Raw genomic sequence first — 24,773 nt, forward strand, 5'->3', positions numbered from 1 at the left:
CAGATGGTCAATATAGATATATCTATATCTGACAGTCTTATTTGTCTAATGAACGATGGCATCATTTCAAGACACAGTTCCCTTCACAGTCAATGCCTCAAACTGGGCTATTACAATGGACTGGGGCCTAAATGCTTTGTGATTGGTTGTTTAGACAGATAGCCCAGCTGTATAGGGGACAGAGAAGCAGGTGAGCACTCAGTCAACACACATTCGGCTCCCACAATGCTTTGTGCCGGTTCCAAGAGGATATGCTGGTGCTCAGAATGAGACTGAATGCTGGGGAACAACAATATAAATGACAACAAAAAAAGAACACTGCACCTGACTTTATAAATACTGTATTATTTATACTGAACAAAAATATAAATGCAATATGCAACAATTTCAAAGATTTTACTGAGTTACAGTTCATATAAGGAAATTAGTCAATTGAAATAAATTCATAAGGCACTAATCTATGGATTTCACATGACTGGGAATGCAGATATGCATCTGTTGGTCACCAATACTTTAAAAGAAAAGGTAGGGGCGTGGATCAGAAAACCAGTCAGCCAACGCACAACCACCAAACGCACAACCACCAATTGTCTCATGCAGCGCGACACATCTCATTCGCATAGACTTGATCAGGTTGTTGATTGTGGCCTGTGGAATGTTGTCCTACTCCTCTTCAATGGCTGTGCGAAGTTGTTGGATATTGGCGGGAACTGGAACACACTGTCATACACGTCGATCCAGAGCATCTCAAACATGTTTGAGGGGTGACATGTCTGGTTAGCATGCAGGCCATGGAAGAACTGTGACATTTTCATCTTCCAGGAATTGTGTACAGATCCTTACGACATGGTGCCGTGCATTATCATGCTGAAACATGAGGTGATGGCGGTGGATGAATGGCACGACAATGGACCTCAGGATCTCGTCATGTTATGTCTGCGCTTTCAAATTCCCATCAATAAAAGGCAATTGTGTTCATTGTCCGTAGCTTATGCCTGCCCATACCATAACCCCACCGCCACCATGGGGCACTCTGTTCACATTGTTAATATCAGCAAACCACTCGCCCACACAACGTCATACGTGTGGTCTGTGGTTATGAGGCCGGTTGGACGTACTGCAAAATTCTCTAAAATGAGGTTGGAGTAATTAAAACTCGTTTTTCAACCACTCCACAAATTTCTTGTTAACAAACTATAGTTTTGGCAAGTTGGTTAGGACATCTACTTGGTGCATGACACAAGTAATTTTTCCAACAATTGTTTACAGACAAATTATTTCACTTATAATTCACTGTATCACAATTCCAGTGGGTCAGAAGTTTACATACACTAAGTTGACTGTGCCGTTAAACAGCTTGGAAAATTCCAGAAAATTATGTAATGGCTTTAGAAGCTTCTGATAGGCTAACTGACATAGTTTAAGTCAATTGGAGGTGTACCTGTGGATGTATTTCAAGGCCTACCTTAAAACTCAGTGCCTCTTTGCTTGACATCATGGGAAAATCAAAAGAAATCAGCCAAGACCTCAGAAAAAAATTGTAGACCTTCACAAGTCTGGTTTATCCTTGGGAGCAATTTCCAAACGCCTGAAGGTACCACATTAATCTGTACAAACAATAGTACGCAAGTATAAACACCATGGAACCACGCAGCCGTCATACCGCTCAGGAAGTCTGTCTCCTAGAGATGAACGTACTTTGGTGTGAAAAGTGCAAATCAATCCCCGAACAACAGCAAAGGACCTTGTGAAGATGCTGGAGGGAACAGGTACAAAAGTATATTTATCCACAGTAAAACGAGTCCTATATCGACATAACCTGAAAGGCCATTCAGCAAGGAAGAAGCCACTGCTCCAAAACCACCATAAAAAAGTCAGACTACGGTTTGCAACTGCACATGGGGATAATGATCGTACTTTTTGGAGAAATGTCCTCTGGTCTGATGAAACAAAAATAGAACTGTTTGGCCATAATGACCATCGTTATGTTTGGAGGAAAAAGGGGGAGGCTTGCAAGCTGAAGAACACCATCCCAACCGTGAAGCACGGGGTGGCAGCATCATGTTGTGGGGGTGCTTTGCTGCAGGGGGGACTGGTGCACTTCACAAAATAGATGGCATCGTGAGGAAGAAAAATGATGTGGATATATTGAAGCAACATCTCAAGACATCAGTCAGGAAGTTAAAGCTTGGTTGCAAATGGGTCTTCAAAATGGACAATGACCCCAAGCATACTTCCAAAGTTGTGGCAAAATGGCTTAAGGACAACAAAGTCAAGGTATTGGAGTGGTCATCACAAAGCCCTGAACTCAATCCTATAGAAAATTTGTGGGCAGAACTGAAAAAGTGTGTGCGAGCAAGGAGGCCTACAAACCTGACTCAGTTACACCAGCTCTGTCACGAGGAATGGGCCAAAATTCACCGAACTTATTGTGGGAAGCTTGTGAGAGGCTACCTGAAACAAGTTAAACAATTTAAAGGCAATGCTACCAAATACTAATTGAGTGTATGTAAACTTCTGACTCACTGGGAATGTGATGAAAGAAATAAAAGCTGAAATAAATCATTCTCTCTACTATTATTCTGACATTTTACATTCTTAAAATAAAGTGGTGATCCTAACTGACTTAAGACAGGGCATTTTTACTAGGATTAAATGTCAGGAATTGTGAAAAACTGAGTTTAAATGTATGTAAATTTCTGACTTAAACTGTATGTGCACAATAGTAGCTTATTGATTTCTATCATAGAGCTATCTCAGGTAATAACTGTCTACTAAGTCAATCTTTATCATCTCTCTTTGGCAGTCTGCACACAATAGATTTACATTTACATTTTAGTCATTTAGCAGACGCTCTTATCCAGAGCGACTTACAGTAGTGAATACATACATTTCATACATTTTTTTAAATTTTCTGTGCAGATCCACCTGCTTGCATGAAGCACAAACGTGTTTCGACTATTGGGCAATTGTTTGTGGGACAAAGTGAAAATCAGACGCCTTTGTTTTGCTCTTGGCAGAAACTTCAATGAATGTGTTTTGGGACCTGCCTTGGGAGGCGTATCACTACGCAGTAGGTTAGGCCTATATTAACAAGTGCAGTGGGAGGCACGAGGCCAGGTTCACTATCGCTGGGAGGAGAGAGACACTGGGTACTCACCCACTCATTCGAATCAGATAGCGGAGAGCTCACAACCACCACCTCTCCCTATCTTGGATAAAGCATAACTGGACACCCCTTCGCCCAGGAGAAGCGGTGCAATTTCATCGAAGAGCTCACGCTAAAGCATTTTTTCTCAATTACAAGTAAGACATTTTATTTTACATTCATTTTAGTTTCTAGGTAAACCAGTTGACAGGAGCATCTCCATAACAAGAGGTTGCGGGCCAAACAACTGCACTCCTAACATTTCGGTTTCGTGGACAGCCGATAGCCAATTTTACGTTTCAGTTAATGGTGCATTGTTGCGTGTTGAGTTTTGGCTAAAACATTGTCCTGATGTGACTACTGGCCTCTGATGTCCTCAAGTCGTTCCATCCATAGAAAGGGCCATCGGCTTTCGCAGCGGGACGCGCGGATTAGTAGTGCCTGTTCAATAAACGCGGCCAGGTTACACACGGAGGCTCCTGGCATTTGATAAGGAATGTGGTTTCTTTTCAGGGCAGATTTAAACATGGTTTACGGAATTGAATGTGTTCTCAGATAGGCTACAAGAGCGTCACGTCGGATTATTTCAGTGCTCTCTCGCGCGTAATGGCAATGTACGGATATAAAGAACAACTCGGTATTGTAACTCTACATAAGTGTGTGTTTCTCATTTATGTAAATTCATCCGTTCCCTAGCATATACATATTTTCTCATACAATTGAAATATATTTTAAATATAAGCATTGTGACGCATGGATAATGTAATACCATAGAAAAGTGCAAATAAATGCGCTTGGGTACGAAGGTTCCCCATATTCAAATATGTAACCAAAACGAAAAAGTTCATCTTCCTCATCTCATATAGGGTCTGACAGATATAGGGACGTTTGTGGGCCCTCCCTTGACCCCTCTCCATTGAGTCATTTTCTTTTGCAAGACAAAAGCCTAAACCAACCTGCAGCATTCTCTGGTTTTGGATTATCACATGAAAACATTGCTCCCTATTTGTCCAGTATTGGAATGCATGCATCATCTTCCCTGCATGCTGCTTGGCTAATGTGTAACCAGATAGGGAATCACCAGGGATCATAAAATACAGATGTAGGATCTTAATTGGATAACTATTTTGTTGCTGAGAATTTTCCTGCTCTGCAGGAAATGCAAATGTGTAGTGTATTTGAGGTCTAAAAAGGCTTCTAAAGTTTGTAATTTCCACATTGAAATTTCAGACTTGATTTTCCCTTACGAAAAATGTATCAACCCCAACAAAATTACCAATGAATTATAATACACATAATAATTCACATTTCCTGTTACTGCAGGATTATTTTCCTGCTGTAGCAAAGTGGCTCAAATTATGATCCTACATCTATACCGCATCCCTCACGGTATAATATAATACATTTACATTTTAGTCATTTAGCAGATGCTTTTATCCAGAGCGACTTACAGTTAGTACATTCATCTTAAACTAGGTGGGACAACCACATTCACAGTCATAGTATACATTTTTCCATAGTAAATCAGCGAAGTCCGAGCTAGTAAGGGGGAACATATAATGCTCATGTTCATACAGGCTCTCATGTTCTATGTTGCAACCAGCTCGGCCTTATTGGGTATTTGGAGTATGGTGAAACTAAAGGTTTGTGATCTGAGTATTCCCCAGTTACTTGTAATGAGAGTTTGAGGGGCAGATAATGTGAGGAGAGAGAGGGAGATGAGGAGAGAGAGAGAGACAGACAGAAAGGGGGAGAGGGAGTGCTTATCAGTGCAGTGTTCTGCTGCTGTGTGTGTGTGTGTGGGTGTGTGTGTGTTATCAGATGGGCTGAGTGTGAAGGGGATAATGGATCAGAGAGATGTGACGTGAGCTGGCACCTCAGGTGTTTCTGTTTACCATATAATAGAGGTGAATTATAGGGACACTTATGTATGAGGGCCTGAGTTATACTACACCATCCCTCTAAAACAGAAAATTAAAATTCTACTGTAGTAAAGGGCAAGTGGTTGTGTGCCAGGGGTGAAGGGCCAAATAAAAATGAAAAGAGCAATCAATTGAATAGCTCCTTGATCACTGATAGAATCAGCTGAAACTAGAGGCAGTCATAACACACACACGCCAATGGGCCACTGCTACAGACATGTGCAACAACACATTCAGCCAGATAGGCCCTCCCTTCTCCACTGTCAACATGGTCTCCTGTGGAATCACAGACAGTTTGGCATGGGCCATGCGGTCACACACTCTCACTGAGCTCACACGCACAGCTGCTCTAAGCAGTCACGTTTCGATGCACTTTAACCTGCTGTATCGCCCAGCGGTCGCAGACCTGTCTTTGACCGTGTCTGGACCGTTTCTAGTTAAACCCCTCGGTAACCCCGCTCTGATGTCTCACAGTCTGTGGACATGCATGTCAATCATAAGGAACAGGAGGATTAAATCACTGATGGCTCATGTCTGACCTTTCACCTTTAACCCCTCACCTCTCACTCGTCATGTTGTGTCTGTCATGGGAAGAGAGACATCAAGCTAGAGCGTAAAATGACCAATCAGACATACTGTACAGAGAGGTCAGAGGTTGTGTTGTGACCCTGGTATACATAAAACAGAGAGCAGTGTGTGTCCATATGTGTACATGATGTGCATGCATGAGTGTGTAGGATCCCTTTGCGTGTGTTTGTATAATGTATATGATTAGCCTCAGATGTTTTCAGATGATGTTGTGGTTATAACAAATCTGTCTTCTCTCTCCTTCCCTCGCTTTATTTCTGGAGGAGCAGTGGCACACGGGAAAATATTTCCTTGCATGCACATCAATGGAAAACATGTTTTTAAAGCGACATCAGGTTTACCATTACGACTGACACTGGATCCAGATCCTATTGCCTCACATTTGATCTGTTTTGGGACTAAACATACTGTAGCTGGTGCTGCCCTCTGACTGGACATAAAAAGATACAGAGTTTTCAGTCATTCCTCAATCATCCCAAAACAACAGTCTTTATGAACTCATAAAGCAGTTTTTTAAGTGTTAACTACATTTAGATTATTTGGAATCAGGTGGCATATCATAAAAAGCTTTTTTTTTTTGTACATTTCATTTGGATGCTTATTGGATCTCATAACATACCATAGAATACAGTGCTCTCTGTAGAAGTAAATGCCATAGAATGCAGTGCTCTGTGTATAACTTAATACCATAGAATGCAGTGCTCTCTGTAGAAGTAAATACCATAGAATGCAGTGCTCTGCGTAGAACTTAATACCATAGAATGCAGTGCTCTGTGTAGAAGTAAATAGATTTTCTGATCTTACTCTGCCCCAGAAATAGACTGATTGGTTGAGGTCTCATTAATGAAAAGCCAAGGGAACTCAGGGCAGCACTCACTAAATATAATTCAAACATTTACTGTGACATGTTGTATGTATGTTGATGCCTGGTTCCAAACAGACAGATTGAGAGACATCCCAGCTAGCACATTGTTTCCTCTGAAGTTGTGGGAAAGCACGTTTTTGGTTTCCCATTAGTTCTGGGAACGAAGCCATACGTTTCCTGACCGTTAAAACATAAAGATTTTTAAACGGAAGAGAACGGAAGAGAAAATGTAGCCTTTTCTGGGAACATGCATTTTAACGTTGCAGTGGGGTTCTGAGAACATTTTACTATGGCTCCCTGAAGGTTTTCCTAGGAGGTTTTATTAACGTTCGGATAACGGAAATTATAGGTTTTTTTAAGTTTATTAAATAACATTCTCTAAATGTTTTGAATGAAATGTTAAGGTTATTTGGAGGTTTTTGAATAACTAAATTAACTTTCACTAAATATTTCAATATTACTGATAGCTTAGGTTAACTGTTTTGAACTCCAAGCACACACAGTACACATGGACATTCATTTGCTTAGGCATTAATCATGCAAACACATTTTTTTATTGTGGAACGTCGTCAGCGAGATTCAAACCTATGATCTCAAATCAAATCACATTTTATTGGTCACATACACATATTTAGCAGATGTTATTGCGGGTGTAGCGAAATGCTTGTGTTCCTAGCTCCAACAATGCAGTAATATCTAACAATTCACAACAATACAGACAAATCTAAAAGTAAAATAATGGAATTAAGAAATATATAAATATTGGGACGAGCAATGACGGAGTGGCATTGACTAAAATACATTAGAATCGAATACAGTATACACATATGAAATGAGGAAAGCATTATGTAAGCATTATTAAAGTGATTAGTGTTCCATTATTAAAGTGACCAGTGATTACATCTTCTGTTCTTTATCCATGAAATTAGTCCACTGCGCCACTAGGATGGAGCTAGCATGCCATGTTTTTTAACTCTCACGAAGCTGGTCATTTTAGTCTATTCAAACAGACCCCATTTCAAAAGAAACAAGCACTCATTAAGATCAGGTGTGGTCAATTAGTGGGCACGGCCAGGATAGAGGGAGTTTTGTTGATGTGTATATATATGTTTTTAAATGTTACTAATGTTTCTTGTGGCTTTTTTGGAAAGGTTTCTTAATATTCTGAGAACATGACTTGACCGTGAGGAAACCTGTGGAAAACATTTTGCTGAAGTGCTGAAATTCCCACAGAAAAACGTTGTTTCTTAACATTTTCTGAATGTTCTGAGAACTTTACTTTAATTAGAACCATGAGGAAACCTGTAGAAAACATTCCCACAGAAAATGTTTTTTTTATCGTTATTGGAACAATTTGAGAGCATTAATTTAAATAGAACCGTGAGGAAGCCTGTAGGAAACGTTATGCAGATGTACGGAAATTCCAACCTAAGAAACACATAGTTCTCAGAATGTTATGTGCTCCCTGGGTATCAATCCTGCACCGTTCCCAGAATGTTGTGGGAAGGTCGTATGCAAAAAAAACATAGGACAACCACGCTCTAAGAAACATACGGTTCCCAGAACGTTATGTGCTAACTGGGATGTTCAGTGGCTTCAGAGTATTCACACCCCAATTCACACAACATTTTGGTGTATTACAACTTTAATTTAAAATGGATTAAATTAAGATTTTGTGGCACAGGCCTACACACAATACCCCATAATATCAAAGTTATTTTTTACAAATTAATAAAAAATGAAAAGCCTTAATGTCTTGAGTCAATAAGTATTCAACCCCTATGTTGTGGCAAGCCTAAATAAGTTCAGGAGTAAAAATTAGCTTAACAAGTCACGTAATAAGTTGCATGGACTCACTCTGTTTTTAATAATAGCATTGCACACGATTTTTGAATGACTGTCTACCTCTGCTCAATATCCCACAAATACAATTATCTCAATCAGTCCCTCAATCAAGCAGTTTATTTCAAGCACAAATTCAAATACAAGGACCAGGGAGGTTTTCCAATGCCTCGCAAAGAAGGACACCTATGGGTAAAAAACAAAAAGCAGACATTGAATATCACTTTGAGCATGGTGAAGTTATTAATTACACTTTGGATGGTGTATCAATACTCGCAGTCACTACAAAGATACAGGCGTCCTTCCTAACTCAGTTGCGGGAGAAGAAGGAAACTACTCAGGGATTTCACCATGAGGTCAATGGTGACTTTTTAAAACAATTAGAGTTTAATGGCTGTGATAGGTGAAAACTGAGAATGGATCAACAACATTGTAGTTACTCAACAATACTTACCTAAATAACAGAATGGAAACATTTTTGTTGTTTGCAAGAATGCACCATAGTAAAACTGCAAAACATGTGGCAAATAAATGTACCTTATGTCCTGATAACAAAGTGTTATGTTTGGGGCAAATCCAACACAACACATCACTGAGTATCACTTTTCATATTTTCAAGCATGCTGGTGGCTGCATCATGTTATGGGTATGCTTGTTATCGGCAAAGACAAGGTTTATTTTGGGGCGGACGGGATAAAAAGAAACGGAATAGAGCTAAGCACAGGCAAAATCCTAGAGAAAAACCTTGTTCAGTCGGCTTTTCAACAGACACTGGGAGACAAATTCACCTTTCAGCAGGACAATAACCGAAAACACAAGGACAAATATACTGTATACTGGAGTGGTTACCAAGACGTTATTGAATGTTCTTGAGTGTCCTAGTTACAGTTTTGTCTTAAATCGGCTTGCAAATCTATGGTAAGACTTAAATGGCTGTCTAGCAATAATCAACAAGCAACTTGACAGAGCTTGAAGAATTTTTTAAAGAATAATGTGCAAATATTCTACAATCCACGTGTTCAAAGCTCTTAGAGACTTACACAGAAAGACTCACAGCTGTAATAGCTGCCAAAGGTGATTGTAACATATATTGCCTCTGGGGTGTGAATACTTACAGTATGAGTCAAAAGTTTGGACACACCTACACATTCAAGGGTTTTTCTTTATTTTTACTATTTTCTACATGGTAGAATAATAGTGAAGACATCAAAACTGTGAAATGACACACATGGAATCATGTAATAACCAAAAAAGTGTTAAACAAATCAAAATATATTCTATATTTGAGATTCTTCAAAGTATCCACCCTTTACCGTGATGACAGCTTTGCACACTCTTGGCACACTCTTGGCATTCTCTCAAGCAGATTCACCTGGAATGCTTTCCTACAGTCTTGAATTAGTTCCCACATATGCTGAGCACTTGTTGGCTGCTTTTCCTTCACTCTGCAGTACGACTCATCCCAGACCATCTCAATTTGGTTGAGGTCAGGTGATTGTGGAGGCCAGGCCATCTGATGCAGCACTCCATCACTCTCCTTTTTGGTCAAATAGCCCTTACACAGCCTGGAGGTGAGTTGGGTCATTGTCCGGTTGAAAAAGAAATGATAGTCCCACTAAGTGCAAACCAGATGGGATGTCGTATTGCTACAGAATGCTGTGGTAGCCATGCTGGTTAAGTGTTCCTTGAATTCTAAATAAATCAGTGTCACCAACAATGCACCCCCCACACCATCACACCTCCTCCATGCTTCATGGTGGGAACCACACATGCAGAGATCATCGGTTCACTTACTCTACGTCTCACAAAGACACGGCGGTTGGAACCAAAAATCTCAAAAGGACAGATTGCTCATGTTTCTTGGCCCAAGCAAGTCTCTTTTTCTTATTGGTGTCCTTTAGCAGTAGTTTCTTTGCAGCAATTCGACCATGAAGACCTGATTCCCGCAGTCTCATCTGAACAGTTGATGTTGAGATGTCTGTTACTTGAACTCTGTGAAGCATTTATTTGGGCTGACATTTCTGGGGCTGGTAACTCTAATGAACTTATCCTCTGCAGCAGAGGTAACTGTTGCGGTCGTCATGAGAGCCAATTTCATCATAGCGCTTGATGGTTTTGCGACTGCACTTGAAGAAACTTTCAAAGTTCTTGAAATGTTCTGCATTAACTGACCTTCATTTCTTAAAGTAATGATGGACTGTCATTTCTCTTTGCTTATTTGAGCTGTTCTTGCCATGATATGGACTTTGTCTTTTACCAAATAAGGCTTTCTTCTGTATGTAAGAAAAAGCAGCCAAAAAGGGCTCAGCATATGTGGGAACTCCTTCAAGACTGTTGGAAAAGCATTCCAGGTGAATCTGGTTGAGAGAATGCCAAGAGTGTGCAAAGGGTGGCTACTTTGAAGAATTTCAAATATAAAATATATGTTGATTTGTTTAACACTTCTTTGGTTACTACATGATTCCATATGTTTTATTTCACAGTTTTGATGTCTTCACTATTATTCTACAATGTAGAAAAAACCCTTGAATGAGTAGGTGTGTCCAAACTTTTGACTGGTCTCTATGTAAGTTAGATATTTCTGTATATTATTTTCAATGCATTTGCAAATATTTCTAAAAACATGTTTTTGATTTTTCATTTTGGGGTTTTGTGTGTGTGTGTGTGTGTGGATGGGTGAGAGAAAAAAATCTATTTAATCCATTTTGAATTCAGGCTGTAACACAACAAAATGTGGAACAAGTCAAGGGCTATGAATACTTTCTGACGGCATTTTATGTTGATATTTAGTTCCAAGCAGACCAAGTGATATCAGGAATGATGGGCTGCTGCCTTCTTGTCTCTACAGATCCCAGGTCCGTGAGGTGTGTGTGATCGTTCCCAGCAGAAGGATGAGCAGCTTTGATTTGGTTGAGCTGCTGGACACTTGGGAGGACCTGAACCTCACGGGCCTCCTGGAGAACGGGACGCGTGTGGAGATGGTCGGGTGTCCAACAGCGTTTGACCGCAGCGCCCTGCTCCACTCCATGTGCATCCTTTACATCTTCATCTTCGTGGTCGGTTTGGCCGCCAACGGCCTCGTCCTCTGGGTCAATGTCCGCTCCCAGCGCACCACCTCCAGCTCCTCCCCTCGCCATGAGACCCACCTCTACATCGCCCACCTGGCGGCGGCTGACCTGTGCGTGTGCGTCACGCTGCCTGTGTGGGTGAGTTCCCTGGCGCAGCATGGCCACTGGCCCTTCGGCGAGGTGGCGTGTAAGCTCACCCACCTGCTCTTCTCTGTTAACCTCTTCAGCTCCATCTTCTTCCTGGCCTGTATGAGTGTCGACCGCTACCTGAGCGTGACACGGCCCGCCGACAGTGAGAATGGGGGCCGACGCCGGAAGCTGATTCGCCGCAGCGTGTGCGTAGGGGTGTGGCTCCTGGCTCTGGTGGCCTCCCTGCCCGATACCTACTTCCTGCAGGCGGTGAGGTCATCACACGGGGAGATAGTGCTGTGCAGGCCGGTGTACCCAGAGGAACACTCCAGGGAGTGGATGGTGGGAGTTCAGCTGAGCTTCATCCTGCTTGGTTTCGTTCTACCCTTCCCTGTCATCGCTCTGGCCTATGCCCTCCTGGCCCAAGCCCTCTCCTCCTCCTCCTGTTCCTCCTCGGCGGTGGAGCAGGATCGCCGTGTGAGTCGCAGGGTGATCCTGGCCTATACCGTGGTATTCCTGGGCTGCTGGGGGCCCTACCACGGAGTGCTCCTGGCCGATGCCCTCTCCCTGCTGGGCCTGGTTCCTCTGAGCTGTGGGCTGGAGAACGCCCTCTACGTGGCCCTGCACCTCACCCAGTGTCTGTCCCTGCTCCACTGCTGCTTCAACCCCATCCTCTACAACTTCATCAACAGGAACTATCGCTATGACCTGATGAAGGCCTTTATCTTTAAGTACTCAACACGTACAGGCCTGACCAGGCTCATAGAGCAGCCCCACGTCTCTGAGACAGAGTACTCTGCCGTCGCCGTGGAGAACCCACCACAGATCTGAGACTGAACTCTAGAGCACACCCTGGAACTTCAGAGCACACCACAGAACTCTAGAACATAGTCTGTCCACCTGACCCAAAATGATTGAAATGACCTAAAATGCAGTAACCCATGATAACCTATATAGGCTAAATTTGGGCCCCTCACATCAGAACAAAATGAAATATGTGTCTTAACAACTAGAGCATAACAAATAACCTTGCCCAAAGCCTAGGCTGTACACAAACTTCATCACTGCCACAAGTATGTGTGCCCTCATCTGAAGCAAACCAAACATTATTTATAATCCAACATTCCCCTCACAGAAGCTACCTGGGTATTTCTCCTGCTACCGTGCATTCCTAATAAGGATGGTGTGAGGGACTGCAGTTGCAGGCCATTATCAACTCAAACTAATGATGTCTGGAGAAAAGCACTTATATTGAGTGGAAGAGTAGATTTTCTGTCTGACAAACAGACTGTTCTAAAGTGCTTCTGAAGTAGTGCCATTGTAGTCATGGCGACACAGACACACTCTCTCTCTCAATCTCTCTCTCTACTTCAAGACATACCAATCCCAGTTTGTCTGTCTGAAGAGTCCTATATAACTGCTAGAGGTGTGTGTATGTGCGTGAGTGCGTGTGTGTGTGTGTGTGCTTGTGTGACACCTCAAAATCCACTTTGTAAATAGTTAGAAGGGCATTGAAATACATATATTATAATTGTTAGATTGTTATTATTCAACTTTCTATATACTGTATTTTTGTACATATTATAAAATACTTTCACATTTGGCATTGTTTATGTACAGATGTAGGATCTTAATCACCACATATTAATTTACATAGATTTATTGAAAACCACTAACACATGCTTATGAGACCCACCGCCTCGATTTGGTCTTATGTAACAACATTTTAAATTGTGTTTTTTTACATTGGATAAAATGGTATACTATACACTGCAGTTGAGAAAAAAATGGGGAAGTAATTCTGCTTTGAAAGTTGATAAACTTGTAACCCCACTTTTGAGAAAATGGCCCTTGAATGGTTTGGTACACCTATTGGAGAGCTCTTCTTTGTCTACTCATATTCAGAAGCCTTAGCTCTACCCATCTCTTTAAGGATTCACATGTGAGGCCATGTGCTAAACAGAGTGAGTTAGGTAGTGTAGTAAACAACCAAAGATTTCAAGACTAAAAGTGGTTTAAGTAGTAGCCTAAAAGAAGGAAAAACTCCAGGTAAAAATACACTTTATCTAGTCCTTGGCCTATATCCTAACCTAACTTTGAAAGTGTCCAGATAATGATATTTTATAATTATAAGTTGATGATTACCCAGACATTTGTCTAAATTAAGGGTCATGTGAAATAAATGCTATAAACACCCCCCAGACACTTCTAACTAAGTGGATGGGTCACTACTGTCTGTTCATGAAATCACCCCCAGACACGCCTAACTAAGTGGATGGGTCACTACTGTCTGTTCATGAAATCACCCCCAGACACACCTAACTAAGTGGATGGGTCACTACTGTCTGTTCATGAAATCACCCCCAGACACACCTGGCTAACTTGATCGGTCATGATATAATTCTCTTGCGAAGTGAGAATGCTAGTTAATTAGCTAAACAATAAACCATAATCCCACCCATAGCTACAGTACAAACGGATTGTCATAGCAAGCCACCATAGATGAAATGCATGGATGAACGCTTCACGGCAGCTTGTCTTTTCCGTTTGGTTTGTAGTTAACTACAGCTTATTTTTCCCGTTGTTGTGTCAAGTCACTCCAGTTCACACTGACCGTGTGCAGAAAGTAGTCCATCACAACTTTTTTCCACAGATCTTAGTCGATAGCTCCTGATAAATTCTGGGCAGCAATGTTGTTGAGAGCAGTAGCAGCACTTTCATGTTATAGACAGAAGCATGCTACATGGCAGACCAATCCCAACTAATTTCTCTGCATGTCCAGCCTATTCATTATCTCAGCCAATCATCGCTAGCGGGAAGGTTCCTGTCTTCTTCCGTAGCTAAAACAACTAGGCTTGTAATTTAACCATTTTATTTGTATTTACAGATGGCATACACATTTGTTATTAAGGCACATGAAAGTTCACACAAAAAAACGCATTTTGATAAAAATAAAAATAAACTTTCAAATACCTCTTATGTGAAGTAGTGATGTATGACATACGCCTAGCTTCTTGAAATGGGTCATATACTGTATGAACAGTATCGCACTCTACATGTCTAGCTAATAGTCTAACCACCGACCAAGCACTATGGACTAAACATTCAAATCCTGTTACTGCGGGATTATTTTGCTATGACAAACTGGTCAATTTAAGATCCTACATCTGTAGTTTTGTTTGTTAATCGTAGTTCATATGTTGTGGATTCAGAAGTTGTGTTCATGAAGCTGCCTCATTGTAAATGAGAGTCACTGACTCTGAGACACGAGTCCAGCTATTATAGTGAAAACAGTGTGACTCACACAGTTTCTAACCAAATTATGCTATTTCTGTCTGTCTGTGGTAACAAGCATGTTTTGTTTGATCCGTTGCCATGAAGTTATAGTGTCATCTGATTGGATACATATGTATCCTGTTACATTGTGAGAATTCCAATCCTAGCAGTCATTATTAAAAGAGAAAGCAAAGGACACCAACATGTGTCTACAAGAAGAGGCATTCCATTGATATTTTGTATGTTATGGATTTTGTTACTTATTAAATACCAAAAATGAATCTCGTGTCTGAAGTTCTTTTGCTTTGTGTTATTACTTTAATCAGAGCCTTTTAATTAAAGTAACAAGTAGTGAAACGTAACCTGGGTTTACTGCATCACTGGACACCTTTATGTATGGCAGCTCTGACTGGAGTGCATTAGCACGGCCACATTCAACCAGACACATTTTCAACTGTATAACTTTATGTGGCCAATAAGTGGACTAAGTCATTTATAACGTTTAATTATATCCTGTATCCTAGCCGTAACGGTTCAGTTATGAAGCACGGCTGCAACATACGCAGTGCTTTTACAATGCTTATCATGACACGTAGGACACATGTTTTACAATTAAAGTCACAATGCAGAACAATGTATGTTTTATTCAGACATTAAATGAGAAAGATTTCAGGAATAGAGATGTAGACCCAGGTTAATATATCAGACAAACCAGGTTAATATATCAGACAAACCAGGTTAATATATCCAGATATGCGCTCACTCAGTCAGGAGGACAGGCAGACACATATGCATATATAAACACGGGCTTCACACAGTGGGCACGGTCCTCTGCACCTCATGAAATGTCATAGTCTTTCTTACCAGACTGAGCAATGGGGAAATTATGATGACAGTCAAAACATTTACTCCGGCTCTAGAGTCTAGATTCAGTGATACCTCTATGGTTTAAATAGCACATCAGCATTAGTTCAGAACAGACAAGAGTCTCCATGTGGTTCTACAGCATGTGTTCAGACTTTCATTTGGTTCTCTTAGAGTGGTTCTGATACACACTGATTGGGCTGAACTGCAGTATCTCACAGTAACACACACTCCTGCTGCTTCATGACTGACTGAAGAGCATGTGTTTTCCTTGGCTCGCACTCTAGTGTGAAGTGTTTTCGCTTCCCTTTACGATTTGCTTCCCTCTATGATTCACTTTTGATTTTCTAACGTGTGCAGTATGATGTGTATAGTGCTTACAAAGGACGAGTCAAACACAGTATTATTCCAGACCCAGCTATTTAGCCATCCAAACTATCTGTCAAGTGTCTTGTCAGAGCCATTTACTTTAGAGACAAGGCTATTTCTTATTAGCAGGCCTCTGTTCTCACCATTATGAAAGCCCACTTTAAATCTTGGTGAAATACTCCTCTGTTCACATGGCTCGCCAACAGATAGGAAGGATATGCAGCACAGTCACTGTAAATAAAGCACAGCACGGAGGCTGAGTACAGTAGAAGTGCAGCATATGGTTTGTATATGTTGAAATCATCTGTTGTTTGACTTGATGCAAGCCATTCTCTGTGAGTGTGTATGATTTACAGTACAGCCCATTGTGGGTTATCAGTAGGTTTTGATTTAATATGGACAGATAATGGCCCAGATAAGATATTGATGGAGGGCGGGTTGCTTTATATTGTATGGAGCTATAGATCTCATGGTCCATGCCCTGCTCATGCCCTGCATACTATTGAGAGAACATTAACACTGGAAAGGATGAAAGGGGGAGGAAGATGAGAGGTACAGGGTAATTTAGCAGGAATTTAGGGAGGGAAATATAAGCCTACTCATACAGTACATGTGCACACACACACACCCACACACACTAATGTGCATGCACACACGCACACACGTGCACACACAGCACTATAGGTCTACATTACTTCTGGCCGAGATGCAAGCGCTTACTTTAGACTAGATTTAATTCTCAATCAAGCCCGTATTTGCTTCAGTGGGCCTGGGATCAATTCCATATGAGAATGTATGGCTGTGGAAGGTCTTGAATTATTAATGAAGTTGAAGAGTACAGCTGTGCGTGCTCCTAGGGGAGTTTCTGGTGTGAATCTGAGGAGAAGTCAGAGCAGAGAGACTATTTTGATAGAGGATAGGGATAGTTTATCACCCCAGGACACCTCACTCATCTAGGAGAGAAGAGTAGGACCAGTCATACTGGCAGGCAGATGTTAGACAGATGTTCTGCAGCGAGAGACAGGGAAATGAGAGGTGAGAGGCCATCAAATCATGAGTTGGATCAAACATCAGTAATCATACATACTCATTTACACAGAGTAATCATACGTATTCATTTACACAGCCACACCTTATTTAACCGTCTGAACAGGCTGGGTAACATTTGATTTATAGTGCCTAAATGTTTTTGGCTGATTATACTTGGAGGTGGAGGCCTGCAAGACTTTTATTGTGATGACCTTGTCCACACCTTTAGACGTTGGGATTACTGAGAGTAAATATGTGTCTGACTTCCTACTTTGTATGTCAGCACGATTCTCTTATAATTTTGTATCCAAAGAAGCAATTGCCCTTCAGTGTTATATTAGGTTATTTGTATGAAACATACGCAGAACATGGTTGCACAGTTGCTGGTTCAAATCCCGCTCTGACTGCTTCACCTCAATCACTATATTGGTGGCAATGGTGGGATCAGAACAGTCTCTGAAGTCCACCTTAAAGGGCAATTCTGCCACTTTTCAACCTCATATTCATCATCTCCAGCACGAAACCAGTGTCTACATGTGTGAAAAACAGCGTGTTTTTATGGTCTGTGGTTAAAAAGACAAGAAGAAAGGTCGTAAAAAAAAATTCTCTGTGACATCACTGGGTAGGGTTAAAGGTATAAAATGGTGATTTTCAAAACCTGCAATGAGTTTCTAGCCCAAAAGAGGGTATGATCCTGCTCCCCCATCACCACCAATCTCATAGTCTTTGAAAATCACTGTTTTAAAATGTTTTATCTTTTGATGATGTCATTGCATAGAACTTTTTGACTTTCTTTTTTTTCCTACAAAACTTTTTCCTACCAAAGAAATGTGCTGTTTTCACATACAGTCTGTTGACACGTATTGTGCTGGAGATAATGAAAATGAGGTTTAAATGTGGTGGAATTGCCCTTTAACTGAACAATGCTTCTTTATCACTTTCGCCGTAACCCACCACCTGTGCGCCCTACCCAGTGCTTAGCCCTCTCATTGATATTGCCACATGGCTCATGTCTATGTAAATAACGAGCTTAACCAGATCAAAGGCGATGGTGTGGACAGGACACATGGTCTTGAAAGCCGGGGCTTGTAATGTTGATTTATATTGCTCATACGTGCCGAGGCTATGGATCCGGTATTTAGACATCGCTTAATTCACCCAACACCCTGTCCACTAAAAAGCTCCACACACTCCACCCCACCCCCCCTGCACACTGTCAGAGCAGCACGCTATTGTCATCCTTAACGACAGAACTTTAGAAAAGCGCCTGCGAAGAGACGGCAGCTGTTTAAACCTTTAAGAAGACATGAACAAGAGCAAAACCATTTCCTCTGTGTTATCCTAAGCTCAACGTGTTTCTTCATTAAGCGTTTCTCGAAGTGTAAGAAGACGAATGGATAAATTAACCACACTCTATATGGAAAAAACGTGTGACATTTCCACTTGTGAAATCATGTGTTTTTGGAACACATCACATGTGGATTTTCACATGATCACATAACCTTTCACATGATCACATAACCTTTCACATGTGGATTCAAATGATCACATCCAATTTAACAGGTGATGCCCTGCAAACTGAAATGAGTCATTGCGATACACACAGCGTGTTTAGCATACAGTGTTTTCAACTTACATATTCAACAGACTTTGACTATATTTGTGCAGGTATGTTTATATACACAGCAACTAATATTCAACATGTCCTTACCCGGGATTTGAACTCACAATCTCTTGGTTTACTGCATTCTGATCTTCCTGATATGCCACCATGTCTGTGTCAACAACTGATTTCAGAAATATTCCTACGTTTTGGACTTCAAAGTAAATATCAGATTTGTTAAAAATACACTATAGAAAAACTATTTATCATAATGATAGAATTATTTTTCCCCAGGCGGTCTCCTGTCCCTGTACTAACCAGGCTGGACCCTGAAAAGGCATATACAAGTGTATTTTATTTATTAGGTCCCTTGGCTCATCTCTGAAACTCCTCAATGGGTTCAGGAGAGGCAAAGCTCAAGTCATGGTTCCTCCAAAACATGACACGCCTGGCCACCTACTTGTCACTTAACCCTCCCTTCGGCCAATTGTGCAGCATTCTATGGGGCTCTTGGTCACAGCTGGTTATGACACAGCCTGGTATCAAACCGGAGGCTGTAGTATCACCTCAGCAGTGCAGTGCTTTTGACCGATACGCCACCCAGGACCCTCTTATCATAGTGATTCAGGAGTAACATTAAAACAAAATAATACCCACCAACATTAGACAACTATACAGAAAACCCTGAAATTGAGAATAGTCAGAATAACTGAAAACTAAAATAGCAGTGCAGATGGCACTCCTTTGCTAAATGCAGAGATGTATTATAAGTAATGAATGTGTAGGGGAAGTCTGCAGACTTTGTGGCACAGCAGAAAGAGCAGCATATCTCAAATCCAGAGGTTGAGAGTTCAAATTCCAGATGGGGTTACATTTTAGCTGAACAGCGTACAACTTACTTTAAAACCCCATACTATTTTAATACTTTTCTTATAATGGTTTGGGATGGTTTGATATTATGTGAAGTTAATGTGATAACGTGACAACATGTAAAGCAATGTGACAACATTAAACATTTTACATTTTAACATTTTAGTCATTTAACAGATGCTCTTATCCAGAGCGACTTACAGACTTACATATGTGCTCATATGTGACAACATGTGAGCACGTGAAGTGTTCCAAAAACACATGTTGACATTTTACATATTATCATATTTATTTCACATTAATTTGACATGAGATCATGTTCTCACGTGTGCTCACGTGTAGTTTTATGTTATCACATTTTGCTTCACATGTCACATGTTATCACATTAACGTCACATTAGATCACGTGATGACATGAGATCACGAACTCAATGTTTATATCCCAGGACAAATTAGCTAGCAACAGCAAGCTAGCTAAATAGGACAAATTAGCTAGCTAGCTACATTACACAAACAAAACAGCAAATGAATCCAATTCTTGATGTAATCATTGTGTGCTAAGAATATGGGACCAAATAAACTTTTGATAACTTTGATACACACAAGTGAACTTGTCACAATACTTTTGGGCCCCTAAAATGGGGGGGGGGGAAAGAGTCCATGTACAAAAAGTGCTGTCATTTCTAAACGGCTCATATGGATGAAAATACCTTCAAATTAAAGCTGACCGTCTGCATCGAAGGTGCTGGAGTACATAGCCAAAACAAAACACACTGTCCCAATACTTTGAGCTCACTGTATCTCTGCTAGAGCTGACCTTATCTGCTATTGTCCCTTCTCAGTGTACAGGGCTTGAGAGGGATGCCTAAGGTAAAGCCAAACATGTTTAATGTTAAAATCTGCTACTCTTTTGGAACGCAGTATTGTCAAGATAACTACTTTTTACCGTGTGTAAAATTGCTTGTTTCATTTGAAAGCTTTTTATAAAAATACAAAAAATGCATGAAATGAAATGTATGCATTCACTACTGTAAGTCGCTCTGGATAAGAGCGTCTGCTAAATGACAAATGTAAATGTAAATGTAAATGTAAATCACACTAGATCACGTGTGTTCACATGGAATTCAAGTATTTCTTTCCATATGGGCCAAAGAAGACAAATATGATACTCTTCTATCACATTAACAAGTTACTTAGGTTTGACTGTTGCTTTTTTACTCATCTAACTTACTCATCCTTATCTTTCTTTTATATGTTTTATTTTGGATAAAAAGAGAATGGGGAAAAAGTAATTCTATCATCACAGTAAAGGGACAGTAGGGGAGGAATGGAGACCATATAAGAAGCCAGCTAAACTCATGGTCCATATAACACTTTTCCCCTCACACCATAGTAGGCCTGTATGGGATTCCATACGAGCACAGTTTGGGATTTTTTATTACAACTTTTTGGAGAGAAAAAATTCAAACAACTTCATACAGTAAGATTGCCCCTTAATGTAGCTTGTACAGTATAATTAATGGCCTACCTGGTGTGCTGATAGTCTTAGTGTGTTAATGATACCCTAGTTGGACAAATAGAAGAGAACAGTGTGAAATAACAGTGATGTTTATAACCTCAGACTCATAACTCTTGAGTGACATATGAGGTGAAAAACAACATATTTTATGGGCTCTGGAGTCTACGAAGAAACACAAAGAGACATTTGGCTTTCGTTCACACATCTCCAGTACAGTCACTTCCCTGACAATAATTAAGCAGACAAATGTCCTCCTCTGTTGCTGTCTGGGGCAGGGTTTGGTTTTTCCCAGTAAAAACACATCTGTTTACTGAAACACAGACAGAAAGAAAGACAGGCCAAACAACGCAGTGTGCAGACTAACAGACTAGAACGCTGTTACTTTGACCAGAATTCTTCCTAATAAGATTTAACAGCTTTATAAAACACTCTACGTCTCACATGCCTTTCTTTCCGTGTACAGGAAGACAAACCGACTTGGTTTCTCTGAAAACAGTCTGAAAACCAGCCTGTCCAGTTACACAGTTATTCACCCCCACAGGCACACACACTGTCAGCATGGTCAATGAAACAAGCACAGTTAAGACTGACTCTTGCGGAGATAATCTGATTACTGTTGGTGATTGCATATTCCCCTGTAGATGCTTTGAGACACATTCAGAGAATTTGCACAATTTACACATTTAGGCCAACAATTTGCATACTGGGTTTCAGAGTGCTGAGATACGTAGATATAAATGCCAGTACACACTATGGAATAAAGGAATGCACTGCCAATGCCAAAAACCTAATTCATGTTATTGGCTTTTTGCCTGGGAATTATTACATATCATTAAACCAGTAGAAACATAATGTAAAAACAATTGCCTGCCAAATATGTCCACTCCCAAGACAGTCAGAAAAACGATCATATTATTGACCTTATAATATGAGAACGAACATTACAGCCTAAACTATAGAGGGAATATCTGAAGTCTCTAAGAGAGATGGGCAGGCCTCCAATGCACTGTACTGTATGTGTCATATAGCTTCAGTTACTGATTGCAACAAATTCCACTCTCTCTCCCCATCAGGCACTCACACACACTGTCACACAGACTGTTACATAGACTCTCAACAAGCCTCCTCACAGATAGCATGTGTAGAGTGTTTATGTTCCTCTGTCCTGGAAAGAGAGAGGATGTCTCAGTTTATCTGGAGGGTGTGGATTAGTCCTCTTCATGTAATAGGCCAGACAAAGGTCTGCTGTCTCATATAACACACTATAGGACAGTGGAAACACACACACACATATGCACAGGCACACAAGCACGCACACACATATCCTCTCTCTATCTGTCCCTCACCCCTTCTCTCCTCCCCCTCTCACCTTTTCTGTTCTCTCTCTGTCCTCTCTCTCTATACTTTCTCTCACTCTGTCTCTCTGGACAGCAGGACAGAGACAGGGCCTGGTATCACTGTGAGTATCAGTTTACAGGGAGTTTCTCTCTCTCTCTCTCTCACTCACACACACCCCCACACACACACTTCTCACCCTGGGGTCTGGACAACATTCAGTGAATGGAATACAACATTCAATGGAATAGAGAATAGCCATAAAAACTAGGAAGATTATCCCTGGTTCCCTGGTCCCGTTCCAGCCTCCATAGAGACATGCTGTACCCCTCCCCATTACTGATAGTTCCCCCAGATTCCCCCCTCCAGATCTTTTGACTATCATCTGAGCGTCCCTCTGTGCTCATGTTGTTGTTGAAGGTCCACACTTGCTGAGGGCGGCTCCGTGTTACATCCTGTGCACCCCACTGTGATATGATTGCGAACACACATATACACACACACACTCTCATGCACTCACCCTCACAGAGAATATACTGAACTGCAGATTAACTTTCTTCAGGTTTAATGGAGGATCCAAACCTGAATACCAAAAGTGAAACTCAAGTTATGCTCACTGTGGTCAGTGTCCATTTTCAAAGGCATCGGATGACTACCCTTTACTGACTGACCCTGCTTTTCATTCAGTCCTTCTGGCTCCCCCCTGGAGTGTGGTTTCTCTCAGTTTCCTCCTGTGCTCATAATAAAAGGGACTATTTCCTCGACACTGTTGCTCTGGGCTTAATATCTGAGGACATAAAAGTTTGACAAATTAGTTTGCAAAAAGCTCCATAGAAATAAAAGTGAGATGAATGGAGAGGAAGCTGTAGTTTCCTGGGAGGGGGAAGAGGGACGGGGGCAGGGGGGTTAGGGTGGGGGAGCTGTGGATTTAGGAGGTATGGCACGCCCAACACATCCGACACCGAATCTCAGCGTCCGTCTAGTACAATTGACCAGATCTTAGAATGGCGGCTCTACTCAGAGAAGAAGCAAGACTCAGGGATTGATTTGTCTTCCTGGGTCCATTCAATTAATCTTGCTGTCCTTTGTCCACCCCTTGCCTGCAGTGATCCGGTTATACTGTACATCCACCATGTATCAATAACCATCCACGTTGACTGTCACCGTCGTCATAGCAAACCGAAGATAACTTTCTCAGATAATAACAGCTTATTTGTTTATTTGTCATAGTATTATTGATCATAGAATTAAAACAGATCTCTACCCATAACTTTGAGCAGTAGTTGACATCCACAGTATAGCTCTATAATGGTTTACAGATACAGTAGAACAACCTGCTAAGATAACAGGTTGTTAATCAAGCCCATGGTAATCTAAACCCTGTAAATTCCCATTCCCAGTTCCATATCTCTATGCTAGCTTATATTTATTAACTCTCCTCTCTCCTCTCTCCAGACACAGAGTGTTTCACACATGTCAGACACTTGATTCCCAGTATTCCGACTCATTGTAATAGATGTGTGATCTTGATAACCTGAAACATTGCCCTGCTGACAGTAACCAGGCCTACTCTGAACATCAAAGGGCCTCCGGCGTCTAGAGCCCAGAAAGTGTCAGAGACGGAGGAAAATGTATATGGAGGGAATGAGAGATAGAAGGAAAGTAAGTCCTTATCTTTCCATACAGAGTCTATAGGGGAGTCTGCTACTGAGAAGCCCCTTTGATAAAACATCATCAGATAATTAACCATTCTGAACTCACCAGATATGTTTGCTTTGGCCAGGACTGGTAAGCTAACACACTTCTGTTCTTTTTATACACCCTCAGTACCCTATTAACCATGTATGAATCTCTGTGAACTCTCTATGAGGCTTCGCTTGGTGTCACACATGCATGGTTGAACTCTCAGTGTGAACCCGGAATCTTTCAATCCAAGGGTGAACCTGAGAATAATTAACTTCACCACTTCCTTATTGTGAAGATTCTTTAGGAAATACATTATTACTCAGAATGACACTGGTATTCCTTGAAATCCATTGTTTCCTGGCTTCGTCATTTTACATAGCAACAGGCTCATCCCAAAGCCACCTAACGAGACAAACAGGAAGACAAAAAACCTAGATACAGTCCCTTGTTGTTGTCCTGGCTGTAAACTCATGCCTGGCTGCCTCTGTCTCTCTGTCTCAGTCCTGATGAATGAACACTATCATTGGGCCTGAATGTGCCGAGCAGAGGGTGAAACACTACCTGGTCTCTCCCTCCTGGCCATGCACTTTGTACATGATAAGGCTGTGTTGCAGTAACCCTGTCTGAGCAGGGATGATTGGGACAAACACCAGTGTAGGT

General features: G+C 41.2%; 1 protein-coding gene across 1 annotated transcript; it reads left to right on the top strand.

The window, feature by feature from the left end:
• The first annotated feature begins 3,099 nt into the window (after nucleotides 1-3,099).
• On the top strand, nucleotides 3,100-15,119 carry LOC106582103 (atypical chemokine receptor 3). The gene is made up of 2 exons (XM_014164847.3): nucleotides 3,100-3,306; nucleotides 11,214-15,119. Exon 2 carries the CDS (start codon nucleotides 11,257-11,259, stop codon nucleotides 12,391-12,393), a length of 1,137 nt encoding a protein of 378 aa, XP_014020322.3. The 5' UTR covers nucleotides 3,100-3,306; nucleotides 11,214-11,256; the 3' UTR covers nucleotides 12,394-15,119.
• The last annotated feature ends 9,654 nt before the right edge of the window (nucleotides 15,120-24,773 follow it).

This window comes from Salmo salar, chromosome 21 (assembly GCF_965601325.2).
Source record: "Salmo salar chromosome 21, fSalSal1, whole genome shotgun sequence".
Taxonomy (NCBI): domain Eukaryota; kingdom Metazoa; phylum Chordata; class Actinopteri; order Salmoniformes; family Salmonidae; genus Salmo; species Salmo salar.

Coding starts and splice junctions, on each gene's coding strand:
- LOC106582103 (XM_014164847.3), top strand. CDS start 11,257: ATGAGCAGCTTTGATTTGGTTGAGCTGCTGGACACTTGGGAGGACCTG.